General features: G+C 38.0%; 1 protein-coding gene across 2 annotated transcripts in view; it reads right to left on the reverse strand.

Annotated features, from left to right (window-relative positions):
- The window catches only part of TMTC2 (transmembrane and tetratricopeptide repeat containing 2), a 521,137-nt gene that overhangs the window by 314,778 nt on the left and 189,050 nt on the right, over positions 1–17,309 (reverse strand). For both annotated transcript variants that reach the window (XM_027842454.1, XM_027842453.1), the window contains one exon: positions 5,308–5,878. In XM_027842454.1, coding sequence (XP_027698255.1) covers positions 5,308–5,878 — 571 coding nt within the window. The remainder of the gene's footprint in view (positions 1–5,307; positions 5,879–17,309) is intronic.

The raw sequence follows: 17,309 nt of genomic DNA on the forward strand, positions 1-17,309 counted from the left end.
CCCCCTGATTTTCTGCTCTCTTTTTAGGTGTTAGCTTCTCACATCAGAATGTAACATCCTTGAGGGAAGGTACTGTCTCTCCCTTTGTTTATGTGTCTTCACTGCTTAGCACAGTGGCACCTAATAACCGATTAATAAATACTTGTTGACTGATTGCCCTGAAAGCAGAACTTGGCAGATGCAGACAGGTAGATATAACCTTGAGGCAAAGAAAGACTTTCAATGATGATTTTAACAGAATGCAAGCTCCTTGAGGGCAGGAACTATTTCATTTTGTCTTTGTTATCACGAGGACTTAAAAAATGTTTGGCATGTAGTAGGTGCTTAATAAATGCTTGCTGGATGAATAAAAAAAAAAGGTATTCAGCAATAGAATAAGCTACCTCAGGAGGTAGTATGCCCCTTTCCACAGTCTCCACTGGAAGTCTTAAAGCGAAAACTTAGTAACTGTAGGGTGTATAACAGAGGTGATTGTTGTTCATGCCTGGATTCTAAAGCAGGTTTCTGAAAATCTGTGTATCATGACTGATTTAAAAGAAATAGAATTTAAAATTTCATTTCTATGTAACTTGTAAATCCAGGGATGGATCATATAATTTTATAATTAATTATGGAAAAATTCTCTGTATGACTTTAATATGCAACTTAAACAGAATTCTGCATACCTACTCCAGTATACCCACCCACATCTGACAGCAGCAGGAAACTGCTACTTTAAAAAGGAAAAAAAAAAAAAAGCTACTATTAAAGCTACATTTTTAAAAAAATCATCTAGTATGCTTTGATCTGCATTCAAACTCCATAGTTCTTTCTTCTTTATGGATAGCATTTTCCATCATGAAACCTTTGGAGATGTCCTAGTTCCTTGTATTGCTGAGAAGGGTTAAGTTTATCTATCTTAGTCATTGTACAACGTGGCTATTAGCGTGTACAATGTTCTCCTGATTCGGCTCACTTCATTCAGCATCAGACCACACGAATCTTTCCAGGTTTTTCTGAAGTCAGCCTGTTCATCATTTCTTATAGCACAATAGTAGTCCATTACATTCATATACCACAACTTGTTCAGCCATTCCCCAATTGATGGACATCCTCTCAATTTCTAATTCTTTGCCACCACAAAAAGAGCTGCTGTGAATATTTTTGTACATGTGGGTCCTTTTCCCATTTGTATGATCTCTCTGGGATATAGCCCAAGAAGTGCTATTGCTGGGTCAAAGGGTATGTGCATTTTTACAGCCCTTTGGGCATAGTTCCAAATTGCTGTCTAAAACGGTTGGATCATTTCACAACTCCACCAACAATGCATTAGTGTTCCAATTTTCCCACATCTTCTCCAACATTTATCGTTTTCCTGTTTCATCATGTTGGCCAATCTGTTAGGTGTGATGTGGTTCCTCAGAGTTGTTTTGATTTGCATTTTTCTCATTAATATTGATTTGAAGCATTTTTTTCATATGACTATAGATAGTTTTAATTTCTTCACCTGAGAACTGCCTGTTCATATCCTTGGACCATTTATCAATTGGGGAATGACTTGTATTCTTATAAATTTGACTTAATTTTCTACATATTTTAGAAATGAGGCCCTTCACAGAGAGACTGGTTGTAAAACATTATTTCCCAATTGTCTACTTTCCTTCTAATCTTGGTTACATTGGCTTTGTTTGAACAAAAACTTTTTCAATTTAATGTAATCAAAGTTATCCATTTTGCTCTTCTTACTGTTCTCTATCTCTTGTTTGGTCATGAATTCTTCTGTTTTCCATAAATCTGACAGGTAAACTATTCCTTGCTCTCCCAGTTTGCTTACAATATCAGCCTTTATATATAAATCTCGAACTCATTTTGACTTTATTTTGTTATATGGTGTGAGATTTTGACCTATGCCCAGTTTCTGCCACACTCTTTACCAGTTTTCCCAGCAGTTTTTGTCAAAGAGTGGGTTCTTATCCCAGAAGCTGGGGTCTTTGGGTTTATCAAATAATAAATTACTATAGTCATTGACTACTGTGTCTTGCATACTTAACCTATTCCACTCATCCACCACTCTAGTTCTTAGCCAGTACCAAGCAGTTTTGATGATTGCTGCTTTATAATATAATTTATGATCTGGAATGGCTAGGACACCTTCCCCTGCATTTCTTTTCATTAGTTCCCTTGATATTCTGGGCCTTTTGTTCTTCCAAATGAACCTTGTTATTATTTTTTCTAACTCTATAAAATAATTTTTTGGTAGTTTGATTGGTATGGCACTAAATGAGTAAATTAGCTTAGGTAGAATTGTCATTTTTATTCTATTAGCTCGCTCTTTGCTATTTTTTTTTCTTCTGTTGTGTTTTGTTTCCTCTTTCTGGTGGTTCCTCCTATTGGTTCTAATTCTTACTTACAACATCACTAGTGTGAAAATACATTTAATAGGAATACATATGCATAACCTATATCAGATTGCGCACTGTCATGGGGAGGGAGGTGGAATGGGAGGGGGAGAAAAATTTTAAACTCAAAAGCACATGGAAGTGATTGTTGAGAAATCAAAATAAATTAATTTTAAAAGATCATCTAGTTCACCTTAATTTTTTATATACATGAGGCAGCTAAGAATCTGAAAGCTTAAATTCACACAGCTAGTTAGCAGAAAGCTGGGACTACTACTCAAAGTTCCAACACTCAACGAAATGTTCTATCCACTACAAGCTGCTCCTTCACTGATACTGCTTCCTAATTTATGACAAAGAGCTACGAAGCCCATCTTTAGGCAGCTAGGAGGCCTATGATAGTTCCACTTGGGAGTCCACAGGGAAGCCTATGCTTGAATTCTATCAATACCCTGGCCAAGTCACTTAAACATTCTCAGTCTGTTTCTTCATCAGTAAAATGGAAATAGTAGCAGTAACTACCTCACAGGATTGTTTGTGAAAATCTAATGATGTAACCTATTTAAAGCGCTCTGGAAGCCTTCAAATACTACAGAAATCTTTTTCATTATTATCTTTAGTAAAAATAATTATTGCAGTTGTTTTCATTCTCTTATCATGATCATCATCTTTAGAATCATCATTATCTCTAAAGGAAATCAGTTTCTCCATAACTGGAAGCTTCCTCCTCTATAGGCAGTCTAAAAATTGCAAAGCTAGAAGTAGCATTAATCGGATTCATTTCCTAAGTTACCAATTGTTAAACTGGAAATTTAGTGGAACAAATTTCCTCTCAGGGAGCTAACATCTATATGTTAACTGTCGGGTCTCTTCCTGCCACTCATTTGGCAACTACCATATGTTACCTTGGATACTGCTGAGATTTTTCCCTACCGTGACCCTGTCTCCAACTAGTTTGAAAGCTCCCTGAGAGCATGCAATGCAGTGACTATGTCTTATACCTTTTTGCATTGCCATAATCAAGCAGAGGGTCCTTCACATATAATTCCCTATTCTAGTCTGCATGGAAGGTGAGAAGGGGGTGGAATAAGCTTGCCTAAAACACGACAGGGGTTTGAAAACAGCTACCAAATGTCGGACTGTACTGAAATTCAGAGCAAAGGTGTTTTTATTCTGGTTTGAGTCCTTGAGTCTTGGCCAGACTCTCCTACAACTTTTATAAGCAAATTGTTCAATAAGTACAGTCAAAGAGCTGGCATAGTAGCCAAAGACTCATAAGACTTCTAAAACAGTACTGCATTTGAAGGCATTGGGGAAAACAGGGAAAGGAAGTTGTGATTAGTTTCAAATAATGAACAAGATAACAGATACTTTTACTTGTGACTTCCCATCCTCTGAGACCAGAGCTAAGAAAAGAGGAAAACCGTGTTTAGTTTTGTCTGGACTTAGCATCTCTGCCAACAAAGATCATTAGTAACTCACCTATAACTTAGGGTCCTACACAGTTGACCTCAAGAGTTGCGTAAGTTAAGTGATTTACCTAGGGTCCCATAGCCAGAAGGTATAGGAGGGCAGACTGGAACTAACATTTTCAAGACTTTCAGGCCAGTACTTTGGCCATCTGATGCCATCTTGATTCACTACCAAACCTGGATCCAGGAAAACGTGAATTAGAATCTCACCTTGGACATTTACTAACTTGGGCAAGCCACATTATCCTTCTCAGGCTCAGTTTCCTAATATGTAAAATGTAGATTATCTCATAGGGTTGTTGTAATGATCAAATCAAATAGGATCACATATGTAAAGCAATTTGAAAACCTTAAAGTATTGATCTATGTTGGTCTTTACATCAAAGCAGTAATTGAAACTAGTATAAGGATCAGAGCCATCAGGATGGAACATCTATATAATATCCACCATGCCTATATTTGGAGTTAGAGAAGTGGGATCTAATCCAATCCAATAATCACTTATTAAGCACCTATTATGTGCCAGGCATTAAGTTAAGTACCAGGAATGCCATCAGTGAAAAGAAAGACATTTCCTGCCCTCAAGGAGCTTACAATCTAAAGGGATAGACAACAGCAAAAGGAGGGATCCAGGCCCAGCTCTCTATTGCACCACTTACTTGCTCTAAACAGAGCAGGAAAAGAGTGGGACCTTATTCTTAGCTCTCCCAGACCAGATAGTGCAGAATTATTTCCAACATACCTGTATGGTAGGTACTTTTGTTGTGATTTTTTATGACATAAGAGGAGAACTGAGGAAAGGGAACATAAATATGAGACTTTTTTCATTATGGGGTACTCAGAGTGTGAAAATTTCCTCCATCAATGAAAAATACAACCTGTCTGTGACTTAGTAAATAAATCTTGGAGAGTTAGCTGAGAGACATAGGGGTTAAATAACATGCCTGGAGTCATGTAGCCATTAAATTTGGGGACCTGAACCCACATCTTCCTGACCCTAAGCTTAGCACTCCATCCACTATTACATGATGCCTTCAAACAGAGATATAAGAGAAATCATAAACCCTGAGTTTGTGTCAATAACGGGACAAATATATATTAACATTGCAGACTTATTTAGCATTTTAAGAACTAAATTTATACATATGCGATATAGTCAATATAGGATGAATATAAACAAAGGTGGCTTTTCCAATATGAGATCTAAATTAAAGCAACGAGTGAACAGAATTGAGCTCAGCATGGCGAAATTAAAGCAATTAGTGAATAAAACCCAGAATCGTATTGAAAGGTCTGGAATGATCCTTTCACTTTTTCATGATAGAAAAGAGAATTCTTTAGTAATTCATTTTACATCTTATTTGAAGAGCTACAAATATACCCATTCCTTCTCTGGGAGATGATCGACCAAGGATATCCCTCATAAGCCAATGACCCAAGAGCCAACACTCACTTACTTTGTAAATAGAAGGTACGATCTGGTCCATTTTCAGTCTGTGAAAGACAAAGACATCGTAAACCGCCGACACGGCCAATACAGTCACACCTTGTTCCTTCCACAACATACTGCACCCAGCGCAGAGTCCTGTCCCTAGGAACCAGCCCCAGGTGCTCAATGAGTAGCCTCTGGTGGAGCAGTGCTTCACATAACACAGCAAAGAGAGCAGGAAGAAGAAGCTGGCGCCCACATCGGCCCTTCCCACGACGCCCGCCACTGCTTCTGTGTGAATTGGGTGGGATGCAAACATCAGGCCTGCAATGAAGGTCCAGTGTCCATCGCCGAGGAGAATCTTGGAGAAGCTTGTGAAGAGGCCGGTGACTGCTGCATGCAGCAGAACATTGACAAGATGGTAGCTCCAGGGGTTCAAGCCTCCAATGGCGTGATTAAAGCGGAAAGAAAGGGTACAGAGTGGCCTATAGGACTTGTGGCTGCCACTATGGGTAAGAAGAGTCCCCCAAAAATCATTGTAGAATATGTGGGTCCATGGCGTTTCTGGGAGAAGATCCTGATTAGTCTTGATAGCTCGGCTAAAAAACAAAATTATTTTTTAAAATAGAATTAAAAATAAAATACATTTTAAGTGGAAAAAAATGCAGTGACATTGTTACATCATTCCCTTAGCTCCGATGCTGTGTGCTAAATGACATGATGTTTCCTTTTAGCAGTGCTGTGGCTATATAGGATGAATATAAAGAAAGGTGGCTTATCAAAGCCTTTGTTGTCTACTTTTAGAGGTACTACAAAAAAAAAATCTCTAGTCTCCCAAAATAATCTTCCCCACAGTATAAGTGATATGGGACATTTCACAATTAGACATTCATTCCTTTCACTAAGTGTATTATTCCATGTTGAAATGCAATTATCCATAAGAGGGAAAAATATTTAATCTTATCAACTGCTTATACCTAATCATAGAAGAGACCTTAGTGATCTCCTAGTCCAAATCTCTCATTTTTTACATGAGTAATCTGAGGGCCAGAGGTCAGAATGACTTCCCCAAGATAATGTCAGTAATAGGCATGGCAGAAGTGGGATCTGAACCCAGGTCTTCTGACTTTAAATCTATCTTCATGTGAATGAATTTATCAGTTTTTTCCCCCCTGAAAACAAATGTTAATAAAGGGAAAAATTAAAACTGAAAAAAAAAGACACCCAATGGTGAATAAGGAATGCTGGGGTAAAGGACAATAGAATATCACCCCCTGAGGTTGGGGGGGCTCTCCCCTCTCCCCTTCACTTTAATTGTTTGTGTCCTTCATGACATAGCACATGAAGGTATGACCACAGTGACCTCCCCTCTTCTGATTTCCTACACCTTTTTCTTACCGTATATCTCATTTGGATATTTTCCTGGCTACTTAAATGATCCATATGTGTATGTGTTTCTTGACTCCCCAACAAGATTTCGAGGTGCTATAAAGCAAGGACTATGTCTTATGTTTTTCATGTTTTCTGTATAGCACCTTGGATAACACAGCACACGTAGTAAGCATTGCCCCAGCAAACACCTGACGGAAGCGGTGCCAGACCAAAGCAAACTTGCCTGCTTCCCAATTTGCTTTAGGCATGAATGCAGCAATCAGTCCCTCAGATAACAGATACAAAACAGATTTCGCAACTTTCCAGTTAGTAAGCATTAACAGGGCTTGAGCAGAAGTACTAACATGCCTTCAGAGCATGTGTGCTGTTAAAGTTTCCATACTTATTTTGCAAACATCTCTTCTCACTTCCATCTCGTCCATCCTACTGTAAGCTCTTTGAAGGCAGCAGCTGAATTATGATTATTTTTTCATCATTGTATCCTCAGCACTCAGCACAAGCCTGCACTTAGAAGGTGTTTAATAAACATTTGCTGACTTGAATTCTCAAGTAATCTTTTTCCCATCACCACTCACACAAAGGTTGATTAGATTTTATTTGAAGGCACACACACACACACACACACACACACACACCATCTAGACACTTGAAAATATTTTCCCCATTGGTCTCTCCATGACATAATCCTATTGTTTTTTGTTTCCATTATTAAAATGGATTAAGGTGACAGGTTTAGAGATAGAAAGGATCACAGAGTTAGATGTGTCTAACACCTTCAGAAAAGGAAACTGAGGCTGAGAGTGACTTCCTCAATGTCACACAAGTACTGGAATCATGTTTTGACTAACAGTCAGATAACTGACTGCCACCGTATTTTAACAGTTTGCATTTTGGATTTCTTTTTTCTGTGCAAAGTATAAGAGTTACGTGTCTCTGATACATTAAATATAAGAGTAAGATTCAAACCCAGGTCTTCTGACTCCAAGTGCAATATTCTTTCCTTTGCAGTACATGATTAGAAAACAAAGAAAGGGGTTCAGTTGCCTTCAGACCAGGAAGGTTTTGAGAGTTGCCTTCAGATCAGGATGTCTACTAGTTGGGAGCCCTCTGCTAAGTAACCAGCATCTTGGGGGCAGAGAGAAAAGCATATAACAAGGCTAGAGATTTTAAAAGCTGTCATTCTGAAAGACATAAGGGTGCCAAGGTAAGCAGGTTTAAGGTGTTATAAAGGCATAAAGCATAAAGTGAGTGCTGGTGCTCTAAAGTAAACTTCATTTTCATTGGGCTATTTTTCCAGAGCCCTCTTTCAGCTGAATTTTCTCCAGAGGATTAATACATTCTGAATGCTTATAATTGGTTGTGGCATTTGGGGAAGGAACAATAGACTCGATGAAACCACATTTTGAATAACACTAAGTTAATTGAGTGCATACCATATTTTAATAGTTTGACTTTGAGTTTTGATTTTTTTTTCTATGCAGAGTACAAGAGTTACAAGTCTGTATGTATTGACTTTGTGCTAAATGAATTTCCATATAAATTGGCTTTTAAAACATTAGAAACAGATGTTATTTGGGATCCATTAAATTAAAACACCCTGCAATGACATTCATCAGAGTCTAACCCAGGAGTAATCGCTTAAGACTTGATAGGTTATAACTAAAATTTAAAAGAAATACAAAAACTGCCAAACTGCCAAACAGCATTGTCAGGGACGACTGATCTTCTAGCAAGAACAGGATGAAACCCTCGCTGGCCTTTGCACCAAAGCATTAATTCAGACATTAGTATGAATATCACTGACATCAGGGAGAAACATCTACATAATATCCACCATGTCCACACTTGGAGCTAGGGGTAGAGGCAGCTCAAAGACAAAAGAATCTGCTGAGTGAATGACAAGCTCACCTAGTACAGGAATGGTAGGCGGGGGACATGGCACGCATCAGGGAATTGGCATTTCTAAAATGGATAAGGACCAGATCATTTGTCCAGAAACCACAGTTCTTCATCAGCTCAGTATCACAAGTACTAGGATGTAAAGAGATGACTCCAATAGTTTAATGTTATTAACTGCTGATTTACAGGAGTAAAGCCAGGTACATGTGATCCCTATGTGCCATGGGCTACACAGAACTCTTACAAATCAATCAATCAACAAGGATTTACTCTCAACCAATCAAGCATCTACCTTGTGCCAGATACAGGCACTGGGCATTCAAAGACAATCACTAAATAGACCCTGCCCTTGAGGAACTCACATTCTACAAGGGGAGAGGGGATTAGGGGAGGGAGATGAAAGTATATGAAAAATGAAGACAAGATGATTTGGGAGAAAGACATCACCTGCAGGTATTAGGGAAGACTTCACATACAAGGTGGTGCTTAAGAAGAATTGTGGTGGAAATTGGGGATTTTAGGAGACAGAACTGAGGAGGGAATATGGCCAGTGCAAAGGTATGGAGATGAAAGATGATGTATCAGTTGTGAACAACAACAAGAAAGTCAATTTGGATGGGCTATAGAATTCATGAAAAGGAGACATATATAATAAACCTAAAAAAGTAGAGTAGGGTCAGGGTGTAAAGGTCTTAAAGTTTATCTTAAATGTATTTGTCATCATCATCATCATCATTGTCAGCTGCAGTATTTATGTAGCATTTTAATGTTTATAAAGCAAATATGATCTCATTTTATCCTCCTAACACTCCTTGGAGGTATGGACTATTATTATCCCAATTTTACAGATAGGAAGACTGAGGCAAATGGAGGCACACAGGTAGTAAGTGTCTGAGGATATATTTGAACTCAGGTTTTCCTAAGTCCAGGTCCAACATTCTATCCACTGAGCTAACTATCTGTATGCTAACAATAATAGAGAACCACTGGATACTATTGATAAGAGTGTTGGCAAGGACAGACTTGTAGTTAAGGAAGATCGCTCTGGCGAATAAATGGAGGATAGGGTGGAGATTAAAAAGTCTCAAAGAATGACATCAGATTTCTCTAGTACCAAAGATCAAGAAAACATCTTTCTGATGAAACAAAAATTATGAAAGAAGAAATGGGGAAGAGAAAAAAATATGATTATACAAAATATATTATATCTGGCAAGTCTTCAATCTACAAGAAACAGAAGGGAAAAAAAATTAATTGCTCAGTCAAGTTTTTCGTCAATCCATGCCACCATGACCTTGAAAATATACTGGTCAGAGTTTGAACATCACGTTACAGATTACATACATGCCCATGATGAAAGTTATTTCAGGGTCATTTAAACAGCCATATGTTAATTGAATTCAAGGAATATGTAGGCAAAAGATCTTGAGTGACATAAACATATTGTCTTACCAAGTTTATGGATCAGACTGTGGATCAGAGATTTCACTGATGATGGATACTCCCAGTGATGAAACATCCTCTACTAAAGCAAAGTGTTACTGCAACTTAGTTTTCAAGATTTGCTACGGGTATCTAAGAGTTTAGGTGAGTTACTCAGGATCACTATGTCAGAGAGAAGACTAGAACCCAAGAATTCTAGGCTCTAAGGCTAGTATTCTATCTACTGCACTTTGCCTTTTTCTATATTACAAATAAATGTAAGGGAAAATTCTCCTGGTGTTAAAAATCAGTCCAAAATTATAATAAAGAAGCGTCACATAACACTCAGGTGGGAAAAAGACTTAACCAAAAAAATGAATTTCAATATTGATTTAATTTCTGGGTTTATTTTTGTGACAATGTTGACTATTCAATAAGCCAGGCTAAGGATAACAGAGGAAACTTTACTCTAGAAACTATGGAAAGAATGGGAGCAAATTATGTGAAAATAAACTATTTTAGCCACAGCACTCTAGAGCAAATAAAGACTGGGCCTGTCACTTGAAACAAAAAGAATTTGTCTCCAGAGTCTTTATTTTATTTATTTATTTTTTTATTTTCCAAAATCTTTAAGGAGGATTTAACCTGTTCTTACATATGCTCACTTCTGGTCTTCCATTTCTATTATCCATTGTTATTTTTTTTCCTTCTAGAATATGTTAGCAAGAGCCAAACTTATTGTGAAACTGATCAATGGTGTGGAAAAAAAAAAAACTGCTTTGCCATCTTGATTAGCCTTGTCTGAGACTCAGTGCAAAAGTTTTTATATTGGCCTTTGCAGTTATACCAGCAAACAATGAACAACCGTTTCTCAGAATGAAAAAGACAGAAGATCTTCAGACCTTCAAAGTTTTATTCTAAAAAGGTTATGCCAGTAAAGTACATACTTTGGCAGGTCCTAACAAACTGGCAAGGTTTCTAGTACAGGCCCTAAGATGAACTGGGGGGTCTGTGATAGGAAGACCACAGTGAGACACTGGAAAGAGCATTGATTTTGGATTCAAGTGACCTGGATTCCAATCTCCCCACTGCTATTTACTAACAGTGATTTAAGGCAATAAGCAACATTAGGTGTAGTAGAAAGAGTATTGGACTTAGGTCCTGCATTGGAGAAGTTATTTAATCTCTTTGGGCCTCGATTTCCTCATCTGTACAATGAAGAAGTTGGCTTACAGAGCTTCTGTGTCCTTTGAGCTTAGATCTTTGTCAATGTGAGTATACCCTCCATCAATGCAGTTTGCATCTCCCCTATTAGAAGACATTCAAGAGGGGCTTGGCCGAAATATTCATCAGGCTGAAGCAGATGTGGTGAAGAGCCTCTCCAAGCTTAATTAAGGCTGGATGACTTGGCTCAAAGCTTTTCCAACTTAATGGAGCCTGCCAGAGGTTACTCACTGCAGGCAAAAACCTTTCAGAGCTGAGGGTCACCTTCATGCCACTATAATAGGCATCAGAGTGAGATATGAGTTTTTATTAAGGTCCCCTTATGTGCAGCTAGGTGGCACAGTGGACAGCATGCTGGGTCTGGAGTTAGGAAGATTCATCTTCATGAGTTCAAATCTGGTCTCAGACACTTTCTACCTGTGTGACCCTGGACAAGTCCCTTAACCTTGTTTGCCTCAGTTCCTCATCTATAAAATGATCTGGAGAAGAAAACGGCAAATCACTCCAGTATCTCTGCCAAGAAAAACCCAAATGGGGTCACAAAGAGTCAGACACAACTGAAAAACGACTGAACTGAATGTGCAGAGAGTAAATAGAAACAAATATGATGTGGTCTGAGAGGGATACCAAAAGTCATTTCAAAAATCTTTCCATTTACCTCCTGTGATCAATACAATGATCCAAGACAATTCCAAAGGGCTTGTGATGAAAAAACGTTATTCACCTCCAGAGAAAGAACTGATGAACTCTCAATGCAAACTGAAGTATGGTTTTCTCACTTTTTTGCAATATAACTAAGAAGGAAGTATGTTTTGCATGATTTTATATGTATAATTGATATTTCTCCTGCCTCTTAAGTTGGTGGTGGAAAATTGGAGGGGAGGGAAAGAATTTGTAACTTAAAATTTAAAAAGAATGTTAAAAATAAATAAATAAATTGAAAATTCTAAGAAAAAAAAATCTCTTTCACTACTTGGTCACTAGAACTGGAATTCCTACATTAACATTTTTCCCTAGGACTTAAGTTACTACTTCTAGAATGCTTGGATAAATGAAAATGGGTCCGCTGGAAGGGCTAATATATTATTATTCACCATTGAAGGATAGAGAGGTAAAGTGGAAAGGATATTGTTTCTCTAGTCACAGGACATGAGTTCAAATCCTACCTCTCATGCTTACCTACTGTATGACCTTGAACAAATCACTTTCCTCTTTAGATCTCAGTTCCCTTATATGTAAAGGGAGAGGTTTGGACAAAATGATCTCTAAGCTCCCTCCAAGTTCCAAATCTACGACCCTGTGAGAGAACTAATTCAGATTGCAGTTCTAAATCTACGATCCTATAAAAACAACAGGATTTCTACCATATTTGTTGGGAAGGAGCATGGAATCATGCAAAAGAATACAGGATCTGTAGTCAGAGGCCTAGGTTCAAATCCCAGCCAGAATATTGCTTATATGAACAGAGAGAAATCATTTAATCTCCAGGAGCCTTGGGTTTTTCATCTGTGTAGTGACAGAGTTGTACTAGATGCCCTCTGAGCTCCCTTCCAGTTTGACATCTGTGGCAATAAGGTCCTAGTATATTGTGTGTGTGTGTGTGTATTTTTTGTTTGTTTGTTTGTTTTGACGATGCAATGTCACACTATCAATTCATGCCGAGCACATGGTCCACTAACACTCCCAGGTCTTTTTAAACAAACTTGTGTCCAACCGTGCCTTCGATATCTTAAACATACACAGTTCATTTTGTAATAAAAAAAAACAGATATAAGACCATGTTTATTCCCATAAAATTTCACTTTGAAAAAAATCCTTTTTTAATCTAGTTTTTGTCACTCATTTTGTTAGTTTCTTCTCCCAGATCTGTGCTATATATAAAATTGAAATAAAATTCCCTCTACGCCTTCATGAAGGTCATTAGCAATAAATGTTTAGCATCCTATTGGCTAATATATTTATGTTAGCCACTATCCCCTCTTTTTGCAGGTGGAGAGTGAGGGGGAGATGAAGATCAATTATCAGAGCAGGGGCAAATGAGGGAGAAGCTTGGGTTTGAGGTCTATAAAGCATTTTTACCTTCCTAGATAAAGTGTTACATAATTACTAAGTATGGTTATTATGATCATCATTTCTACTGCTGCCAAGTCAGGCTTAGAATTCCAGAGAGAAAATGAAAATTATTAACTTTTTAATCCAGTTAAGTAGTGCGTTATTTTAGCTAACAAAGATTCTCGTCCAATCATAAATTGTACTTACCAAAGGCATTTTTAAATTATACAACTGAGAAATCCCAGTGGATTTAGGTGACACTTATCTTGTGTGCTCAAAGCAACAACCAAACGCATTCATTCATCACCCATTTATTAAGGGCCTTTGTTTTGTGCTAGTTGCTAGGAATGGATACAAAAACAAAAAGAAAATAGCCCCTGCCCTCAGGGAGGCTATATTCTACTGAGGGAATACCACATGTACACATAAAACTAATTCCCAATAATATGAAATCAATGGGGGAAGGATTACCATCTTAAGACAATTGCCTTAGAGCAGTGATACCAGATTCAAATAGAAAGGTGGCCATTAATCGTAATAAAAATCCTGGAAGGCTGCATATTGACTTAGTTTTAAAATGTAATGCTTTATAGTATTTTTTTACTTTATTAAATATTTCCTGATCATATTTCAATCTGCTCTAGCACTGAGGAGTGTTGCTGCCAGCATATTCCATAATTGACACCTCTGGCCTAGACCACTGGGAAGTTAAGTGACTTGCCCAGGGTCACACAGCCACTATGTGTCAAGGGCAGAAATTAAACACAGGTACTCCTGGCTTTAAGGAAACCCACTCTGCCATGATGTCTTTCAATTATTACAGCTAGCATTTACATAGTGCTTTCATATTTGTAAAGCACTTCACATACATAATCTAACTTGATCCTTGAAACATCGCTGCACATAGTAGACACTTAATAAATGTTTATTGGTTAGCTATTGATTGATCTATTTTGCCAAGTAAGTAGGTATCTAAAAAACCATTCTGGTTGGAACATAGAATGTCAAGGACAGGGAGAAATATGTAATGAAAATGAAAAAGTTAAACTAAAGCCAGATTGCATAAACACATCAGGAATTCTCTAGTCCTAAAATTTTATTTTTATTTTATTTTTCTCTCTCATAAAATACTCAATATTTTTGCCACTGGTTTGCCATCCACACAATAAAAAACCATATTAATATTTTCAATATAGTTGTATAATGACTACATCTGTCAATGTGCCTGCCTAATATTGTGATGTGCTAAAGGACACAGTCATGCTTTTCTCCAGTGCTTAAACAAATCAGAGTTCCAAATGAGCACAAGAAATATCTGGCTTCCCAAAGTTGAATTTGTACAGCACTAGGGGCAACAGGATGCATTTTCACAGCCAAAGGCAGTCTCAAGAATAACTAGAATCCTGAAAAGGCCATGGTTTACCACATGTTTGATGGAATTATTATCATCTGAGGAAAAAGAAAGGCCACAACTGGTACCTGGTGCTGTCCTAGGTGCTATTTGGGCTGCAGAGTCAAAGGAAAAACAGTCCAGGCATCCTTGGTTTCTGTACAGTGAGGCAGCCCAAGCTGAGGATTATTTAAGTGATATTTTATAGATGGCATCCTCATGTAAAGGAATCACCAGCTCACACAAACTTGGTGAATGAACTCAAAGGCAGGGAAGTTCAAATACATAGTCATTTCCTAACAGAGGTCATGATGAATGGTTTATTACAGAAAGTGATTACAGGATGGGTCATACTCGGAATGTATAGTATTAAGTAGGAAAGGATTCTCTTAACCACAGCTATAGGATTAGATTCAAGGAAGAGTCATGGATCTGACCATTTTCTGGCCATGACAATGAAAAGGAAAAACTAGGCAGGCCCAAAGAATACAGGTGAGAAAAAAAGATGTGGGTTGCCTTTTCACGTAAATCCTGTCTCTCCCTGGAATCGGGCCTTAACCAAATCACTTCAATTAGATTCATGCCTCCATTTCAATTAAACAGAAAAGCCAAGAAGCTATTTTTAGATATATATTTATAATGAACCCTTGCCTTGTTCATACAGAAATGTTTTCACTCTTTCTTTCCTTTGTTTTTACATATGCATGGAGATGATCACAGACCACACAGAATATTCTTGTTGATATTTTTGGCATGTCTTAGGACCGTAGCTAAGACAAATGCTACATGATTTAGTACTACAGCTTTTGTTTGGGTAAAGGATACAGTACTTGGGGCAGCTAGGTGGTGCAGTGGATAGAGAACTGGCCCTGAAGTCAGGAGGACCTGAGTTCAAATCCGACCTCAGACCAAACACTTGACACTTACTAGCTGTGTGACCCTGGGCAAGTCACTTAACCCCAATTGCCTTTAAAAAAAAAAAAAGGATAGAGTACTTGATTTCAAATACGGAAGAACTGGGTTCACATCCTACATGTGACACTAGCTGTATGATTAAGCATAGATGGCTTGATCATTTTGGGCCTTGACTTCATCACCTGCAAAACTGACATAATGAAAACTATGGTAAAGACAGTAGGATATTTTCTCTTGTGTGCAGGGTGGGAGCGATGATTTCACTGGTATATGGAACTCCTAAAGAAGGAAGTCCCTCTATTGATGCAGATTGTGCCTGCTTGACAATTTATAGCCTTAAGTATTACCTAGCAGTACTGAGAGATTAAGTAATTTGCCCAGGGTCACAAAGCTAGTATATGTACGTCAGAGGCAGAGTATGAATCCAGATTTCCTGATGTTGAAGCCAGCTCCCTATATACTTTATTGTTGTTGTTGTTGTTGTTGTTCAGTTGTTTTGATTGTGTCTGACTCTTTGTGACCCCATTTGGGGTTTTCTTGGCAAAGATACTGGAGTGGTTTGTCATTTCCTTTTCTAGCTCATTTTACAGATGAGGAAATTGAGGCAAATAGGGTTAAGTGATTTGCCCAGGGTCACACAGCTAGTAAGTGTCTGTGGCCACTTGAACTCAGGTCTTCCTGACTCCAGGTCCAGTGCTTCCATTCACTGCACCACCTAGCTGCCCCTCCCTAGACAATACCATATACTATCTGTTGAAGTGCTCTTTGAAATTGTTCAAAAAATGGTTTCCAGTAGAATATAAGTCATTGTTTTTGTATACCCTATGCCTAGCCTCATAATCACTTGATCATCACATAGTAATCACTAAAACAACAACAGCAACAAATCAGCTCATCTGGAACTGAATTAAATTAATAATATGAATAAAGATTGAGACTCCAGGTAGATCAGATTCTTGGCTTTCACAATAACACAGCTTCTCAAGGTATGTCAAACTGAACAAAAGGAGTCTCCAAGGATCGGACTGCAGAGCAGCCTGGCTCCTCTTACAAGACACCATTTTGTTGGTCCTATCAAGGAAACATAAATATCCAAGCAGATGGTGACACAGTGGAAGGCTCAGTAAAACACGTGCAGAGAAATATGTCAAGAGACCTGAAATTCACTCACTTTGCAAAGCAGTCTCTATGCTTCCACATGATCAACTTCTGACTACAGGAGTGAGTGAGTGTGTGTGTGTGTGGGTGTGTGTGTGTGTGTGCATGCGTGTGTGTGTATGTGTGTGAGAGAGAGAGAGTGTATGAACCAGTATTAGGACAATTCTTACAAAATATAACTATTTTAATTGTGCAATTATTAGTATTTGCAGAATTTATGTGCTTATCGTTAAGAAACAAAATAATTCAAAATGTTGCTTTTATTTTATGGACAAAATGCTGCTTTATTTCACACCAATCTCTTCATCTTAAAATATCATTTTAAAGTTAAAAGGGTCCTAGAAAACCTGCGATAAGAGAAGTCTTTAGCAACCCTGTCAAAACAGTCCTCATGGGGGGTAGCTAGGTGGCACAGTGGATAGAGCACTCGCTCTGGAGTCAGAAGGACCTGAGTTCAAATTCAGCTTTGGACACATAAAAACTAACTAGCTTTGTGACTCCGGGCAAGTCACTTAACCCCCATTGCCTAGGAAGAAAGAAAGAAAGAAAGAAAGAAAGAAAGAAAGAAAGAAAGAAAG

The sequence above is a fragment of the Vombatus ursinus genome, unplaced genomic scaffold (genome assembly GCF_900497805.2).
Source record: "Vombatus ursinus unplaced genomic scaffold, bare-nosed wombat genome assembly UNPS02014874.1, whole genome shotgun sequence".
Classification (NCBI taxonomy): Eukaryota; Metazoa; Chordata; class Mammalia; order Diprotodontia; family Vombatidae; genus Vombatus; species Vombatus ursinus.